Source organism: Cucurbita moschata, unplaced genomic scaffold (genome assembly GCF_002738365.1).
Source record: "Cucurbita moschata cultivar Rifu unplaced genomic scaffold, Cmos_1.0 Cmo_Scf00036, whole genome shotgun sequence".
NCBI lineage: Eukaryota > Viridiplantae > Streptophyta > Magnoliopsida > Cucurbitales > Cucurbitaceae > Cucurbita > Cucurbita moschata.
This window is the reverse complement of record NW_019268552.1, coordinates 2,073,456-2,091,399: the sequence shown is the minus strand read 5'-3', so window position 1 is coordinate 2,091,399 and position 17,944 is coordinate 2,073,456. Positions and strand designations below refer to the sequence as shown.

The 17,944-nt window shown below is 35.0% G+C and overlaps 3 protein-coding genes and 1 long non-coding RNA gene across 6 annotated transcripts in view; 3 read left to right on the top strand and 1 right to left on the bottom strand.

Moving 5' to 3' along the window:
- The window catches only part of LOC111431480 (UV-B-induced protein At3g17800, chloroplastic-like), a 15,560-nt gene extending 8,327 nt beyond the window's left edge, over positions 1 to 7,233 (top strand). Inside the window, exon 5 of the transcript XR_002708507.1 lies at positions 7,221 to 7,233. The gene's annotated coding sequence lies outside the window, so the exon portion shown is untranslated. The remainder of the gene's footprint in view (positions 1 to 7,220) is intronic.
- The window catches only part of LOC111431479 (putative 3,4-dihydroxy-2-butanone kinase), a 31,287-nt gene that overhangs the window by 5,627 nt on the left and 7,716 nt on the right, over positions 1 to 17,944 (top strand). The window contains exons 1-14 of one of the 2 annotated variants that reach the window (XM_023068127.1): positions 65 to 343; positions 903 to 1,015; positions 1,221 to 1,268; positions 4,290 to 4,361; positions 4,534 to 4,623; positions 8,178 to 8,351; positions 8,729 to 8,812; positions 12,325 to 12,380; positions 15,059 to 15,189; positions 15,371 to 15,463; positions 15,591 to 15,658; positions 15,759 to 15,902; positions 15,992 to 16,032; positions 17,762 to 17,845. In XM_023068127.1, the coding sequence (XP_022923895.1) occupies positions 953 to 1,015; positions 1,221 to 1,268; positions 4,290 to 4,361; positions 4,534 to 4,623; positions 8,178 to 8,351; positions 8,729 to 8,812; positions 12,325 to 12,380; positions 15,059 to 15,189; positions 15,371 to 15,463; positions 15,591 to 15,658; positions 15,759 to 15,902; positions 15,992 to 16,032; positions 17,762 to 17,845 (1,148 nt within the window). In that variant the 5' untranslated portion in view covers positions 65 to 343; positions 903 to 952. Of the gene's footprint in view, positions 1 to 64; positions 344 to 902; positions 1,016 to 1,220; positions 1,269 to 4,289; positions 4,362 to 4,533; positions 4,624 to 8,177; positions 8,352 to 8,728; positions 8,813 to 12,324; positions 12,381 to 15,058; positions 15,190 to 15,370; positions 15,464 to 15,590; positions 15,659 to 15,758; positions 15,903 to 15,991; positions 16,033 to 17,761; positions 17,846 to 17,944 lie in introns of those variants that run through there. The other variant, XM_023068125.1, reaches the window with a different exon arrangement.
- On the bottom strand, positions 7,252 to 11,842 carry LOC111431481. Of its 2 annotated transcripts, none has more exons than XM_023068129.1 (2): positions 11,241 to 11,842; positions 7,252 to 7,699 (listed from the first exon to the last, which is right to left on the bottom strand). In XM_023068129.1, the coding sequence occupies exons 1-2, from the start codon at positions 11,664 to 11,666 to the stop codon at positions 7,307 to 7,309; spliced, it is 819 nt and encodes a 272-aa protein (XP_022923897.1). In that variant the 5' UTR covers positions 11,667 to 11,842; the 3' UTR covers positions 7,252 to 7,306. The 2 variants fall into 2 exon arrangements, with proteins under 2 accessions (XP_022923897.1, XP_022923898.1); XM_023068130.1 differs by lacking the exon at positions 7,252 to 7,699 and adding an exon at positions 9,870 to 10,524.
- On the top strand, positions 11,688 to 12,151 carry LOC111431484. The gene is made up of 2 exons (XR_002708508.1): positions 11,688 to 11,749; positions 11,841 to 12,151. It is a non-coding gene; the product is annotated as an uncharacterized LOC111431484 (long non-coding RNA).

The following is a 17,944-nucleotide window of genomic DNA, read 5'->3' as shown; positions in this document are numbered from 1 at the left end:
AAAAAAAAAAAAAAAAAAAAAAAAAAAAAAAAAAAGAAAAAAAAGAAAAGAAAAAGATGAAAAACAACTGGATGACGATGGGCAAAGCTACTAAATGAAAATTGTTAGAGCAAAACAATGGAGCAATTGATGGTGGAGCTGCTGACTAACAACAGATGCAAGCTATGTGTGCTCGGGGAAGAGAAAATAAAACTCAAAGACGTGGATAAGCCCACCCAAATGAGACAATGAAATGACAAACCATGAGGAAAGGAGGTGGCGGCTGATGGCTATGATGACTACGATTGATAGGGACGACAATGACTCTGACAGCAGGCAGCAACGATTGCATCCAGTGCTGGAGGTTAAGGTTTGGGCTTTTTTAGAGAAGAGAGAGGGGATAGCACACTCTTTTCATTTTCATATTCTTCTCCTTTTCTCTTTTTCTTCTCCATATTGAGAAATTGTATATTTGAGCATTACTATCTTTTCGTTTCTTCAATGGAAAGAAGTTTCTTGTTAAAAAAAAAAAAGTTTACAAAATCCTAATGGCTAACAAATCTCTAATTGCCCTAAAATAATTCGCAGTGCTCCAATACCATGTAAAGATAATAGATCTATTCCATCCAATAAGATATATATGAACAAGTATACACTGTTAATTTAAGTAAAAGAACGTAAAAGGACAATAAAAGACAATGTGTCTAAGATATTTATTATATATAAGTACACTATTATAAGCACTATAACTGGGACAAAGGAGAGAGCAAGAGCATGAAAGAGGAGCCCTTAGTTTCTCACTCATTTCTTTTCATCCAATCAAATGAAACTTTTATCAAGAAACTTGGAGTTACATTTACTCTCTAAAGAGACTTATTCATTTCTATGATGCTAATTTCTCTATTCTGTAATTCATGATACAGGCGGTGGAAGTGGACATGAGCCTGCACATGCTGGATTTGTTGGGGAAGGAATGCTGACGGCAGCTATTTGTGGGGATGTTTTTGCCTCTCCACCAGTTGATTCGATTTTGGCTGTATGTTTTCTTGGCTATTTAATTGCATGTACTAGCTTTCTGCTGTTGTGTTTGCATGACTTTGATACAATTGCTGTACTGGCTTTCTAATGCGTTTTTTTTTTTTTTTTATTATTAGCATGACTTCGATTTAATTGCATGCACTAGCTTTTTGATGTTTTGTTATTATTTTGCACGACTTTGTTTTAACGTAATAAAATTTCAGGGAATTCGAGCTGTAACTGGACCTATGGGATGTCTTCTCATCGTGAAGGTCTGGAATTTCTCATCCTTTATTAACTGTGCAACGTTTTTAAATTTCTCATTTCGTTGGACCCTTCTTTTTGCTGTCTGTTATGCGTTCATTCAGGTCTTTTTCTTTATACCAAGAAACAAACTTTTCAAAGATTGAAAAAATGTTCAAGCAATTGTTCTTTCATGTTCTTATATGCAGGACATTTGTATCTTACTTCACATTGCAGCATTTTGCCAACTTAATAAAAGTTCCATTTCCTCTAAAGAAAATATCACCCAAAGTTGGTTTTTCATTTTTTACTATATACATTTATTTATTTTTATAAGATAAATGGACCCTCACAGACATCCTTTCATCCATTTCATCCGCTTATAACAAAAGATTTATATTTTCCCTTAATTTTTAATTCCAAAGTATAAAAGTTTTAGTGATGAAATGATATGTTACAAAAGAGTACCAACATATTATATCAAAACAAAAAAACTGAAAACATTATATATCCTTAAATCCAACTGATAGATGGGGTTATGAAAGTTTATAGTGGTAAATGGGAAGAAGTGTGTGTGTGTGTGTTTTGGGTGTGGGGAGGGGGAGAGGGTATGTGATTACATTTTAAGTGGGGGTTTTCCTTTAGTTGTGGGACCCAAAGCATATTAATCTATTAGTTTGCTTTACAAGGAAAGTTAGATTCTAGGGATGGTCATCTCTTGAGTTGTTTTTTGTACTTGGCTCTATGATTGCGGTAAGGAAAGGCAGAGATCTTTGGGATCTCCCTTCACTTGTAGCCTTTTCTACTTAAATAAACTGGATTCTTTCAGTTTTGATATCAGTGCAGGGAGGTCCTTGGGTAATGGCTGGGAAGAGAGAGACAAGAATTAATGTGGTGGACGAGAGAGTGTCTACTATTTCAACATCTGCAGAAGAGAAATTATGGAGGAAAAGATGGTTTAGTTGAGGGCAGAAGCTAATCAGTATAGAACATGGTGTGGAAGCTATGGCTTAGAGAGTTGAAAGTTTGCCGTGCTACATTATATTAGGGAGTCTTTGGGAAAAAGTAATGAGTTAGAAGGAAAGAAACCATACAAGAACCATTGAAGGGGAGAAAAAAAGGATGGTGAGGGAAGTAATGTGAAAAGCGATATCAAAAGTGCATTTACCTCAAGCTGCAGAGTATTGCTGTTCAATATGAGATTTAGGAAGCCCGAGCTCCCTATCTTCAAGGGGGAGGATTCGTCTTTTTTGTTAATCGATTGCTTGAGGAAGACAAACTTGATGCCACAATTCTTTGTTTGGAGGAGGAGGCATTATCATGAAACTGATGGATGGAAACACGTACTTTTATTAAGACTTGTGTAGACTTTTGGGAGTTGCTTCTTCAATGCTTCAAGCCGATGCAATATGGTTTTCTCCATGAGATTTTTTTGGCATTGAAACAGGATACAATCATGTGTGAAAATATCAATGTGTTTTGAGCGAGATGCAATACCACTAAATGATGTTTCGTAATTGATGTTGGAGGTTATTGAATGAGGAAATGCATAGGGAATTTTGATTGTTTATCCCAGTGCTTAGCTCAAATTATGAGATTAGCCTAAGTTATTAATAATAGAAATATAGGCCCCATTTCGAAATTTGAAGCTCCCTTCACTTCAATGGCCTAGGCAATTTATTCATCCAGTAGCTTAACCCGGAAAATTTCCCTAAACCCTATGAGAAGTGTGACATTGTTGACGACACCTATCACCCAAGTACCATAGATAGGTGTTAAGGGGAGTTCTGCAACTAGGGGGAAACGTCTTACTTGGAGTGGATTGCAGAGTGCTTCAGATGCAATGGGAAGTTTGCTTCGAGTCACGGATGCAAGAGGAAACTTCAAAGCAAACTTGTGCATGATTGTGATGGAGACGGTACTGAGTTGACTAAAGTGGTCGTTGATCAATTGGACAATTTAAAGTAGTGGCAATAGAGAACCAGTTCCTGATACAAGATAAAGCATCGCTTTCCTTGAGTTCAATGGTGGGTTTTGATTCACTTAGGACTATGGAAATCAATGATAAATCGGAAAAAAGGGTGTGGTTATCATGAATGATAGTGGAACGTCTCATGATTTTATCATTAAGGAGGTTGTCAAAGAATTAAGGTTACCATTATCTGTATCCTTAGATTATGGTCTCGTGTTGGGCACTGTAGATATGATTTAGGGGCACAAAATTTGCAAAGGTGTGATTTTATCGTTAATTGATTTAACAATTATGAGTGATCTTTTTTCCTTTTCCTCTTGGAAATGTAAATGTCGTTATGGAAATTCAATAGTTAATCACCTTGGGAAAAGTTAAAATGGATTGGCAGAGTTTGAGATGAACTTCAAGTTGGGTGAGTGGACCATTCAATTGAGTGGTGATTCGAGGCTTGACAATTCCCAAGCCTCTCTTTAAGTCCATGTGAAATCGATGCAGAGTGAAGATCGGAGTGTTGGTTGAATTAAATGAAATTTCCTCTTGAAAACAAGGAGGCAAATGCTCTTTCTCAATCACTTCTTCAAGATCTTTGATTGTTTTTGGTTGGTACTTTTGCTTCTTGGGAAGGTTTGGTTTAGTGGTTCTCTTTTGTTTGTTTGGGGTTTCACTTCTGCTTTTCTCATTGGTGGGTTTTCCATTTAGTTGGAGGTTCTTTCAACATTTTTCTTTGTTGCTTCTATTCAGCCCTTTTTTTGAGCCTTTTGTCTTTTTGGAGTTTTTATATTTCTCAGGAGCTGTCTTTGCCGCAGTTCAGAAAAAATCTAGTGTTTTTTCTTAATGAAAATCTGGAATCTCAACATTTAAGGAATTTATGATAACCAACGCGTGAGCAATGGGTTGTCTGTTGTTCATTGAAACTAGGAATTGTATGTAAAAAGATCTGGGATAATGAACACATATTTATTTATTTTTTGAATCATAGAAGATTATTTCTCCATCTTGTGCTCTCACTCAGTAACCATGTTGCATAACATTTTCCTTTGCACCTTAATAAGAAGTGCTTTGATATCAATGTTCACAGAATTATACTGGTGACCGTTTAAATTTTGGTTTGGCTGCGGAGCAAGCAAAATCAGAGGGATATAAAGTAGAGGTAATTTCGCATTTTTCTGCTGGTCAAGAAAATGTGTAAAAATGGTAATCAAATTAAAATTAAGCTTTTTTCTTTTTTTTTTGTTAGAAGACATAATAATATAATTTTTATTAACCATTTCTAAGTTCACATCTTGTTAAAAAACGTAACTATTTTTTGTTTGATCTGGAAGACTGTTATTGTTGGGGATGATTGTGCTTTGCCTCCACCTCGAGGTATAGCTGGCCGTAGAGGTTTGGCTGGGACTGTACTTGTTCACAAGGTTGGTGCTCTTTCTCTTTCTCTCATTTTATGCATGCATGTATATATGTATGTTTGTATATATATTTCCAAGTGGTTTAGATTTTGGTTGGAATTATTTCCATGCAGATTTATGTTAGCAAGATTTAGAATTAGTCTTCAATTCAATTTAAATGTTTTGGTTAAATATCGTAAGTAAAGATATAACTTGTTCTACCTTTTAGCAATTATAGTGTAAACTCACTTATATCCCAGGAAAAATACCATCTACCGATGAAGAAAAAACTAGAATAATGATATCATAAGTATCACTAAATACGGACAACTAATATTTACAACCATTATAAAGTAAAATCTAATGATCTCCATAGCTGGTTTGATGTCTTCCATATTTTGTTGCTGATCCATTTGTCTGATTTGCCTTTTGGAAGCCCATTAGTTAGAACATCGTAATTGGGTTAGTTTTCAAAAGATAAAGGTTATATATTACACTTGCATCAATTTTCTCTTTTGTGAAATGCTTGTCAACTAAAATGAATTGTTTGTTTCAACGAATATACAAAGACCTTGAATGATGATTCTAATTGGAAATTTGTACTAGGTGAAAGCTCTAGAACAAGTTAACACATGGGACATTGTAAATTTACCGAAGGATAAGAAATCTGTTGGATGCAAATGAGTTTTATTATAAAATGTAATGCTAATGGTAGTGTTGAGAAGTTCAAAGCTAGGTTGTCAATTTAGATTGACCTCTTCGCTTTGATGTTAAGGATGTGTTTTTCTATGGAGATCTAGAGGAAGAAGTAATTATGAATTTAGCTCTTGGTTTTGAGATGGATGATGAAAATAACAAAGCGTGTAAACTAAAGAAATCTCTTCACGGCCCTAAATAGCTGCCTAGAGCATGAGTTGAATGTTTTGAGGAAGCAGTCACTAGCAATGGTTTTCTTTTAAATCAAGCAGATCATTCATTGTTTTATAATCACAGCGGAAATGACAAAGTTATCATGTTGATTGTGCCTGTTGATGATATTATCTTCACAGGTAATGATGAAGACAGATTGACTATTTTGAAAAGAAGGCTAACTAGTAAATTTCAAATTAAGGATCTGGTTACTTTAAAAGTATTTCCTAGAGATGAAATTCACTAGATCAAAAAAGGAATTTTTTGTTGACCTGAGGAAATATGTTATTGACTTACTTAAAGAGACAAGTTTTCTTGGTTGTAGAGTCGTTGAAACTCCTATTGAGCCGAATATAAGAGGAATTATATTATTAACTTAAAGAGACAAGTTTTCTTGGTGGCAGAGTAGTTGTAAAATAGTTGAAACTCCTATTGAGCTGAATTGAAGTTGCAAGTTGCATCAGATGAAAAGATTAAAAATAAAGAGAAATATTAGACTTGTGGATAGACTCATTTCTTTGTCTCACACACGTTCTGATATTGCCTTTGCATTGAGCATGGTAAGCCACTTCCTACGCTCTTGTGGCTCAATCCAGACAAAGGATACTGTTTAAAAAGTTTGGTCATTTGCAAGTTGAAGTTTACATTGGTTCTGTTTGGCAAGATGGTATAGTAGATAGCGATCTAAATTTGGTTATTGCTCTTTTATTGGAGGCAGCCTAGTTATCGGGAGAAACCAAAAACAAAATGTAGTAACAAGAAGTAGTGTGAAGTAGAGTTTAGAGTTTTTAGTCCATGTATTTGTGAGAATATATGGATAAAAAGAATTCTTGAGGAGTTGACGCTCTCTAAAGAATACCTATGCATATTTACTGTGGTAACAAAACTGTCATCTTCATAACCCACAGTTCGGTTCTACTTGATAGGATCAAACATATTGAGATAGATAAACATTTTATAAAACAGAATTAATGCAAGAGTAATATGCAATAATTTGATAAACAAGTTCGCTATGGAAGACATCTTCAAACTAGCTTGAGTGGGAGTATTGGTTTTATGTTTTCTAGTAATATTTATTGTAAACCGTTATTGTAATTTTTTTTTTTCCTTTTTTATTTAAAAGAAGAATAGAACTTTTGATTGAATAAATGAAAAGAGACAAATGTTCAAAGATATAAACTCCACAAGGGAGTGAAAAAATGAACCGAATGAAACACAATATGAGCCACTACTGAGACTCAATAATGGACAAAAAAAAAAGAAATGAAATTCATAGATTGAATGAACACCGATGAACAAAACAAAGAGAAATAGCAATAAAAGAGCCAGAATAACCAAGCACAACACAAAAGCCCGCCCACAGAAAATGGATCCAAAGACATCTTCAAATAGACAAACCACCCAGAGGAGAAGCAAAATTGAGCCCAAAACACCAAGAGAAAATAACTGAACCCAAACCTCAAGAGAACAAACAAGCATAAAAAACGAATTCCTTATGAATCCATTGGAGCAATTTCACGCATCTCAAGACCACAAGATTCAATAAGAGAATCAAATTTTCCGGACACTGATGAAGAAGTAATTAGGGATGACATTGTCTCTTTCATGAAATAATGACACTAACTCATCATCAAAAGAATCTTCTACACCAGTATCATCAATTTTATTCTCCATAGGCTGAATGACAGATTCCGCACTACACAAACTAACTTAAGACGCAATGTCAAATTCATCAACAAAATATGAAAGAGAATGCGGAGTAGGATGCTTTGATGAAAAAGTAACTCCACTGAAAATACAATCATGATCTTTTCATTAAATTCTTGTCGACTGCAATTTTGAAGGACAATTTTCTGAACATACGAGACCAAAATAATTGAACATTTTCTTTGATTGGATTCAAAGGAGAAATCTTGGAGAATGGAGAAGCTGAGGAATGATGCACTTTTCTTCGAGTATAGCATACGAGATAAGCTGCAATAAAACAATTCTTAATACTTAGGGACTTAGAAGACTCAAGTGCGTTAAGGGAATCGCCAACAGGCATCTCAGTGGTCTGAAAAGTAATTTCTTTGACTGTAGGAGGAGCATTGGAAAAGACAGTTGAATCCAAGGCCTTTCTGCAGTAATAGAGGCTGATCATGTGAGCAGTGGTCCTGCAATGCATTAACGATACCTGATTTTTCCTCATTAACTGTATTTATTAGATTATTGTGATAGTTTCCTTGCCTGTGATAGGTCAGACCTCTAAATAACATGAACTTGTTTTTACTTTTTTAAAATAAGACAATATTTTCATCTTGAATTTGATATTTTCTAATTCAGTTTATCATGACGCTTTCTTTTCTTTTCTTTCTTTTTTCTTCTTCTTCTCTCTTTCTTGTGTGTGTGTGGATAAGGAAGTTTTTGCATTAACGTCACCTGTTGAGCTTGTAGATGGGCTTAGACTTCTTTTTGTATCAAGTATTCCTAGTTGGAGGCTAACCCTCTGCCCATTCTTTAAGGGATGTTTTGTAATTCTTTATTCCACTATTCATGGTTTAGATTGTGTTATCGAGTCTCAATAATTATATTAAGCGTTGAACTTATTGTTCTATTCTTTGCAAGTATACAGACAGGAACAACTACTTCTTTTGCTCACATTATTTTTCCTTGAATTGTATCGAGGAAAGGTTGCTGGAGCTGCTGCTGCTGCAGGGCTCTCTCTTTTAGATGTTGCCACAGAAGCAAAACATGCGGCTGACATGATTGGAACGATGGGAGTCGCATTGTCAGTTTGCACACTGCCTGGCCAGGTCACATCAGATCGCTTGGGCCCAGGGAAAATGGAACTTGGTCTTGGAATTGTAGGTTATTATTTGAGTTATCTCATCTTTAAAACTAAAGCATTTCTGGGAGTCCTTTTAACCCATAGCCTTGTGGGGCTATCTCATCTCCCCTTCTTTTGTATTAGGTACCCTACCGTATAAAATTATCTGTCTTTGATTAAAAATAGAAAAAGCTAAACACTTCGTGCTTATTCTGCATGTTAAACGTTTACACTCCTTATAACAGTGACTGAGAACCTAATTCACAGAACTAAGATTCTTGATCTGACGTTCAACATTTTTTTTCCCTTCACTTCCATTCATTTTACTTGGGCTCAATACATTTTTGTCTCTGAATTATGACTGTTACTATTTATGATTTCTCATGTTTAAGCTAGAAATTTGATTTGTTTCAGCATGGTGAACCCGGTGCTGCTGTGGCTGACCTTCAGCCAGTTGACGTGATAGTATCTCATGTTCTCAAACAAATATTATCACCGGTATGCTGGTAGTTTAATCACAGTTTTCTCAGCCTTTGCACATGTAGCTTGTTAAATGCCAAAAAAGAGAGTTTTTGTTCTTGTTTTCTTATCACAGTCTGAAGCAAGCATTTAATGGAGTACACATGAATAAATAGGAATGAAACTACGGTACATTCAATTATAGTCCCTTTTCTGAAGGGTTCTCCCACTTCTCCTAGGGACATGCCATATCTCTTCCCATATTCAATCTTTTTGAGAAGGGGCGAGAAGTATACAACAAGACATTCCCTTATGCTTTATTAAGAACTTTTTCTCTTCACGAACATCCTCTTTAGGCCTCCCCCTTGTTTTATTATAAGAAATAAATTTGCAATTATGAAAATGAATTTCAACGGAGAAGTAGGACTAGAAATCCTACTGACAACTAGAGACCTAGTCTTGCGTAATGAAAAACATGGACTAATATCTAAAAGCTTTTGTTACCCTCTTTTCTTCTATTGTTACTTAAGATTGCTTTAGTAGTATACTAATTTTTTAAATTGTTGTTATTATTATTATTTAAAAATGTGAATGTTCCACCTTAAGCTTCCAAGTCTTTCACACACATGATCAATATTTTCTTTTATCCAATCAATCGAGAAATATAAATAACTTATCCCCAGAATGATAAACGAACAATTAAGAAAAAGATGATCTGCATCTCATCATTCCCATGTCCACACCTTTGCCCTAATCAATCCCATGAAGAAGGAAGGAGAGGGCTTTACTATTACAATGAGCTCTGCTTTTCGTTTCTTTCACCATGAATGTGGTCATTACCCATCATACCCTTAGAAACACCTTGATGGTCTTATATTTCCTGAATTTATGTGCTTCTAGTGTTCTTCTAGATGTTCACTTTTCTAGCTAGAAACTTGAAATAGGAAACCAGATAAGTTTATGAGAGGATAAATGATGGTATAAGTTCTTTCTCTTGCAACGCTTTCTGGCTTTCTTGAACTCTAGTTCACTTAGGTGGAAGAAAGTATAGGTCACGTGTTATACATTGTCAACTTGCGACTTCCAGCTGGGGAGTTTTTCAATTTTCTGTTTCCTTGTATTAAGTTCTGTAACATAGCACAATTCTCGGAGAAACTTGAATCAATTTTTATTTGAATAATACCTCAATTTCAACCTTGGAACCCCTATATAAACGCTACAAAACTAGCCTTTTAATCCAAGGTAAACCTGTTTTACCTGAATGTAAACACTTAAACTTTTGCTGTAAAAATAAAGACTAACCACGGTAACCAACCAGAAACTACTAAAACAGAGGGTAAAACATGGGAACAGGGGAATAAAAATCAGTAGCTATACAGTAGTTCCTGTACTACATCAATTCCTTCCCCCTTGGAACAACTTGTCCGTGAGTTAAGAAGCTAGCTGAAAACCATTAGGTGCATGGTAGGCTGTGAGGGATACCTTGAAGGTGGAATGTATCTTAAATTGCGAAGGAATATCAATCTTGTAGGCATTAATTAGTACCATAGCGTTGAAGAATGGGAAAGAGTCCAATTTTCTTTTGATGGAGCTTGCCATGAACACTCGAGGGTAGCCTAGACTTTGGAAAACGTACCATGACAAGATCCCAATCTCAAACATCTTCGAGCATAGGAAGTGGAAGCAGACTCCAAATGGTCATGTACCTCCTTGTGCAATTTTGCAATTCGGTCAGCCATTGCCTCTGCTTCCTGATGAACATTCAAAGAAGATAATCATGTAGCAAGATCAATAGTGTCCAAGGAATTTTAGTATAAACAACCTCAAATGGTGACTTTTCTTTTGTTCTATTCCTCATATGGTTATAAGCAAACTCCAGTTGAGGAAGTGCGAGATCCTATTGACGTGGTTTGTCTCCACAACAACAACAAATCAAATTATCAAGTATTCGATTTGTAGCCCCAGTTTGTGCCTCATGTGGGTGGCTCGTCGAGCTTAACTTCAAACCTATGCCAAACTTCTTCCTAAGAGTCCTCCAAAAATGTCTTAAAATTTGACATCACAATCTGAAACTATGGACTAAGGAATACCATGTAATCAAACAACCTCTTTAACAAACAAATTATCAATAGCAAGAGCATTCAAAGTTTTATGCTAGGTAAAAAATTGTCACCTTCCTCTACCTACCAACAACCACTAAAACAGAATTGTATCCTCTTTGTGTCCTAGGCAAGTCTAATACAAAGACCATCAAAAGATCCTCCCAAATGGATTGTGGTATAAGCAAAGGGGAATAAAATCCAGTAATTTGTGATCTCGTTGACTTGTGCCTACCCACCTTTTCAAATCCAGCTTACCTTATATGGATTTAGGTTATGATCCGTATTCAAGTGGAGAATTTGTGCGGCTTTTCGTGAGATAATGTTCTCACTCCACCCACTATCAATGGTCACATAACAAATCTTACCATTAATAGTGCAACGCATTCTAAAGAGAGCATGTCATTGTGGATGAGAATCATTTGTGGGGGTGAGTAATATTCTTTGGACAACGCTGGATAAATGCTCTCCATCATCGGCTTCCATGTAAGAAACTTCTTCTTTGGCCTCCTCTTCATAATCTTGATCGTTTTCTTGAAATGGCTATGGTTTCCTTTGAGGGCATTCATTGGATGGACGTCCTTGTTGTCTACACCAAAGCACTTATCCATAGTTGGCCATTTATAGATGTTGGATTTCTTTGTGCCCGTGCCATCAATATTCTTTGCTTGCTGCTGGTCGTTGGAAGGCCTCTTCTTTTTCTTTATCAGTGTTACTAGTGGAGGGGCCACCGGTTTGCCATTTCTTTGTGTGTCAGCCACATTTCTCATGTACCTTTGTTGTTTCAGCCCCATGGTAGTCTTCTAGTATTAACTCCCATTTTCTTGCTGGAACTATTGTCTTCAACCTTCCTTGCCAATGCCACAACTTCTATGAGGTAATAAATTGGCTGTAGTACCTTTTTCTTGATGTCTTTTATCAGTCCATCAACTAATCTGGCAATTTGATGCTTCTCGATTTCTGCTAAGTTGTTTCAAGCAGAACTCCTCAAAATATTCAGCTACTGCCCGACCCTTCAGAACAATGTTGGTATTGTTTGTGGAGCAATTGTTCATAATTAACTGTTAGAAGTCGACTCTTCTTTATTTTTCTTGGTGAAAGCTTAGATTCTTAAAAGAAAAAAGAAAAGTATATTGTATTGTATGCCTTGATTCTGTCTTCTTACTTCCTGAAAAATAATGTGTTTATTATTAACGGACTATATATCATGATTGATGTATCAACTTCGTGACTACATATATTTTCGAGTCTTTAGACATGGAAATCCATAATTCACATATTTGTTGTCTTGCTATATAGGGTACCCGAAACATACATTATAGAGTTTATAACCTTGTATTTTACATTTCTATGAGTACATTCGTTATCTCAAAATTCTTTTTACCTAAAAAGAACAATTGGGTTCAATTTTACCGGCATTCTTGTTCTTAAATAATTTTGTAATATCTACAGGAAACTAACTATGTTCCAATAACACGAGGTAATAGGGTGGTGCTCATGGTTAACGGGTAGGTCGACAGATTTATACCTTATTTTTTTGTTATGTGCCTCCTAGTTTATGATAACAACCATCATGTTATTGAGAATTTCGAATTTGTCAATATGACACTAGAATTTTCTTCGCTTATAAAATTATGTGAAATTAAATTCTATCACTGTGTGGAAACTTTGGTCTCTGGCTGGAATTATACTGGAGGAGAAACAGAAATGTTTTTTTTTTTAGAAAAAAGGTTTAAAATATTGAGGGATGGAGAAGTCTTCTAATTAAAATAAATTGGCATAATGGTTTACCAAACGACGAATTTTTCTCCTAGTAAGTATCAAAATCTTTTTGGTATATATATGGCTTTTATAATCCAATAAATAGCTGAATTTGCAGTTTTCGAATCATTGGTCGCTGAGATTTATTGTGCCTTTAAGTCTTAATCACCTCTAGTATATGAGGAAATATGACAAGGAATTATGCCTCACTGAGGTAAATATATGGATGAATTAAAATGCTATCACTAGTTCAGGAAAATCTGTCTCTCAAGGTCATAAATATATTTGGCAACTGCAATCAGTAGTTAAGGAAAATCTGTCTCACTAGGTCATAAATAAATTTGGTAAGAAGCACAATTTTGATGGAGAGAATTAAAAGAAGAGGGGATGCCAAAGTAAAGGAACTCCTGTCAGTCATAAAGGTTCGATATAAAATTATATACTTGACGGTGCATGGAAAAATGTTTCTAAGAAGTGGAAAGAGAAGCTACGGATCTTTTCCCATGAAACATCAAAATCTTGAACTATATAATGAATAGTTGTTTTTGATAGGATTGATAATCAATTAGATTGAGACTTCCTCATTTAATGAAGTAAAGAGGTTTTGGAGTTACCTTCAGGTAGGTTTTACTTTTATAAATTTATATCCTTTGTTTATTTAATGGTAAACTTGTAGGATTTATTCCCTCATAGATTTTTGTTTTCTTCTTGAATTTTCATTGAAAGAAATGAAAGACTATTAAAGGGAATACAAAAAACAAGCCCACCCACAGAAAATTGCAAAAACTAATTACAATAACGGATCCCAATCCAAAAGAATAAAGCCAAGCTTATACTTATGAAAAGGCCAATTAGAGGACACCCACAAAGTCGAGTTAAATCTAATTAACTCCCAAAGATCCTCACTCGATCTCTTAGACCCTCTAAAGATTCTAAAGTTCCTCTCAAGCCAAATACCCTACAAAAAAGCAAAACAAATCTTGCTACTGAACTCTCCTCCCTTGTGAAAATGAGGGTTCAAGAGTACCTCCTCAATCATAAAGCAATACCCTTTTGTTACGAGCCAGAACAACCCTGAATGTCCTACAAAATCAACTCCAATGGGATCAAACTAATGGGACTCCCACAGAAGATGGTTGAGGCCCTCCTCCTGCTTCCTTGAAAGAACACATCATTACGGCCTACACAAAAGAAAAGTCTCTGGAGACGACCCTGAGTGTTCACTCTCTTTCTAGACAAAACATTTCACTTTCTTAGAAATTAATCTTTTAAAGAGAGGAGAATGCAGAGGCTCTGTGGAAAGAGAAGGAGCGCAAAGGATATGAGAAAAAAAAACTTTGAGAAACCTACCCTCAGGCAACTTCGAAATCCTAAGCCTAGAATCCCTTCTCTCAATGAAGGCTGGTTGAATTCATCAATCTCAATGCTCGGCTGGGGATAAAAACAAGCATTAGAGCACAAATAACGTAGCTCAATTGTGAACTTTCTAAGGCTTACTCTTACATTTCAAAATTATAGGCAGTAGAAATCCTTGACCAAATAAGTCAAAAATCTTATTTATTGTAAAACTTACATTAGTCTTGCGTGTGATAAGAGTGCAATATGCCACTAATTTCAGAAGGATACAGAAGTGTTGAAGATTAGTGCAACAACATTTGGCTGGTGTCTTGGCTTGTAAGAAACCACATACTAATTCAGTAACAAATCTAGTAGTTGATTTGACTTAGCCAAGTTCCATTACGTCTTCGGGTGTTGCCTCTCCTCCATTCTCCCCTTTATCTTTAATCTATCTCCCTATGTTGTTTTCATGGGGAAAAAATAAAAATAAAAATAAAAATAAAAATAAATTCTCTCCCTATGTTGTTAATACTATTTGGGGTGTTATTATTATTATTATTATTTTTTTTTTTTTTTTTTTTTTTTTTTTTTTTTTTTTTTTTTTTTTTTTTTTTTTTTTTTTTTTTTTTTTTTTTTTTTTTTTTTTTTTTTTTTTTTTTTTTTTTTTTTTTTTTTTTTTTTTTTTTTTTTTTTTTTTTTTTTTTTTTTTTGTGCGTTTGTGGTAAACTTGAAATCTGATGACTAAAGTGGATCATTCAAAACATAAATTTAGCTTTGAGTGCCAACCTTTTCATCAATTTGAACCCTAAATTCAATATAAATAAAAGATCAAATGAATATAAAATAAAGTCCAATATATGGGTACTGCTAAAAAGAATGATAACCAACAGTCTTTATACCACATATTATTTTGACATGCAACATACATTTGAGTGCATAGTACTCCAAAGAATCAATTCAATTTCAAACCTTGTTCGTAGTATTTGAATATGAAATATATTATTCTGTTGTGAATCTTGTGATGAAGCACCATCAAGGATGTAAGAATTTTGACGACTTCATTTGCTCGTTTTTCCTTTCAATTTAGACTGGGTGCTACCCCAATGATGGAATTAATGATAGCAACTGGGAAAGCAGTTCCTAAGTTGCAGCTAGAGCATGGGTTGGCTGTTGACAGAATGTACACTGGTTCATTTATGACTTCTCTTGATATGGCAGGTTTGCTACTTTCTGCGTGAAAGAATGTTCCTTTTTTTTTTTTTTTTTTTTTTTTTTTTTTTTTTTTTTTTTTTTTTTTTTTTTTTTTTTTTTTTTTTTTTTTCCTTCAACAAGAAGTTAACTTTTCATTGATAGTTTCAAAAGGAAGAAGGTAGGTTCTCTGAAACTGCATGCCTGTCAGGTTTTTCAATTACCATCATGAAATCAGATCAAGCTGTTTTGCAACGGTTGGATGCTGCAACCAAGGCTCCTTGTTGGCCCATTGGTGCTGATGGTCCGTGTCAAGTGTGAAATATACTTTGCTTCTATACTTGGATGTTTTCTGTTCTAATGATTCTTTGGTTAGATACTCTTTCTACTATGGGATAGATATTTGAATGAGGTATTGTACTTTACTGTAGGCAATCACCCACCTGCCAAAATACCTGTTCCAATACCACCACCAGCTCTTGCTACAAAGAACGGGGAGGTATGGTTATAAAATCCCTAATTAAACTGAGACAAATTTATGTTATATAAATGTTTTAGAAAGTTACCACACTTCAAAGCTATTTGTACTCTTTAATTAGACATTTGGTGGACCCCTTCAACTAAATCAACAAGGCCTCATCCTAGAGGCTGCAATTGAGGCAGCTGCCAAAGCAGTGATCAATCTCAAGGACGCATTAAATGAATGGGATAGCAAAGTGGGTGATGGTGATTGTGGGTCAACGGTTGGTATTACTGTAACCTATGTCTTGTTCATTTATGAATCATGATACAAAACATCCTGAAGAGTTCATTCTTTCAATTTTTCCTACAGATGTTCAGGGGTGCAACAGCTGTTCTTGAGGACATAAAATGGCAAGTATGCTCACTTAAACTGGTTTAGTCTTCTCATTGGAATATAGAAGTTTCTCTTAGTATGTCTAACTTATTTTTAGATTCCTGACGTTTTCTTCCAAAGATCATGCAAAAACGAACGGCCTAGAATATCTTGCACCCTGCCATTACTAAACTCTCAATGAAAAAAGAAAAATATATATATATTTGGTGGAAGTTATATGAAACCATAATAGGATTCTTGGCGTTATTTGGAGTGAACACCGATATAGCCTATCAATTTCATAGAATTTTTTTCAATCAAATAGTTTTCTTTCTGTAACTAATGAATGGTTATGTTATTATTATCTAATCTGATGTTTAGAGTTGCATTCTGCTCCCTAAAGGAGTTTTTAAGCTTGGCAGAAGAAGCTAATTGACTGGTCAAATCATAAAATAGTCCGCGACTTTACAATTGAATCACTCTCCTCGAGATTCGCAAGGGGAAAATAATGGATTTTTATAAACTACCCTCTTTGAGAATGTATATGATGACGATGTCAATGGCATATTTTAACAATTTGTAATGCGAGTAAACATAGTAGCCAAATTTGGTTGTTGTGGCTTTCACTTTTCTTTTACTAGTTCATAAAGAGGTGTGGTATTCTTTAAATGTATCAACAAACTAAAAATACCACATTAAAAAATAATGTCTCGTTCAAATATCTATCCAGTTGTACTGCAGTTCCTTACCTCCAGAAGAAGAATTTTGTTTTTTGGGGGACCTTTATCTATATGGTTTTTAAGTCGTCCTGCTATTTTCTTAAAAAAAAAAAATAAAAAATAAAAAAAGAAGGAAAAACAAGAAACGACTTGTCCTTATAATGCAAAGGAACTATAGTTTGATACAAACTCCCAAGCTTCCAGAAGGCAGCCTAGTTAGTAAGGGCGTTCTGCATTTTATTGATTCTTCCTTTGTAAGTGACCTTTGAACTTGACCAATATTTCTATGTAATTCAAAATTGCCTTCTGAAAGGAGGAATATCCCATCCTCGGATGGCTACCCCACCTTAGTAGTCTCTCACAACACCCAATTCATCTGAAGCAGCGTGAAAAGATCTAGGAACATAAGCTTTTACGGCTTTCTGAAATCCAATAATTGCCCCCCAAAGCCAAACCTGTGTCCTTTTCCCAAGGAAAAATTAGGAAAGATGATTAAATAGAGGGTTGGTTACATCCAGGGGTTGAAAAGCCACTCTTCAGCTTGGACGGTCATGTGGCCTTAGGGATTAGGTTTACTGTAAGCGGTGGAGAATTTCACATAAATTAGTTTAATAGTTTGTCTTTGAAAAACGTATTTCAGATAGGTTTAGCCACAGGGAGAAAATGTAGAATGAGCCGTTCATTGGCAGACAGTAGAGATTATGTGAGTGAGAGGATACACAGGTAATCTTTGGGTTCTTCAAAAGCAGGCTGATGGCCATCTTAGGGCAGGCCTTCAGGGGTTATTGCAAGTGCCAAGTAGGTTCAACTTTGTCTACAATTGTGAATAATTCATAACTTCGTTTGTTTGCTCATGTGAATTGCCGTTTGGAGTCTACTATTATCTGCTTTGCTTTTGAGTATTATTGAAAAGTTTCCATATGTTATCTGTTTCTTTAAACTTTATCTCAGTAACAAAATATTTATTTCTAGATTCGGGTGCTTTTCATTCCAAAATCAACTATACAATATTATCATCATTCTCACCTTAGTTGCTACCCATCCTCAGCTATCCACTGAACGATGCTGCTGAGACAGTGAATGAAATTGGATCATCCATTAGAAGGGTTATGGGAGGAACTAGTGGGATCATGTAGTCACTTACCCTGTCTTTCTCTTTTTATGGGTCTTCATCATTAGTTTACGATCCATTACTTTTTTTTTTTTTTTTTTTTTTTTTTTTTTTTTTTTT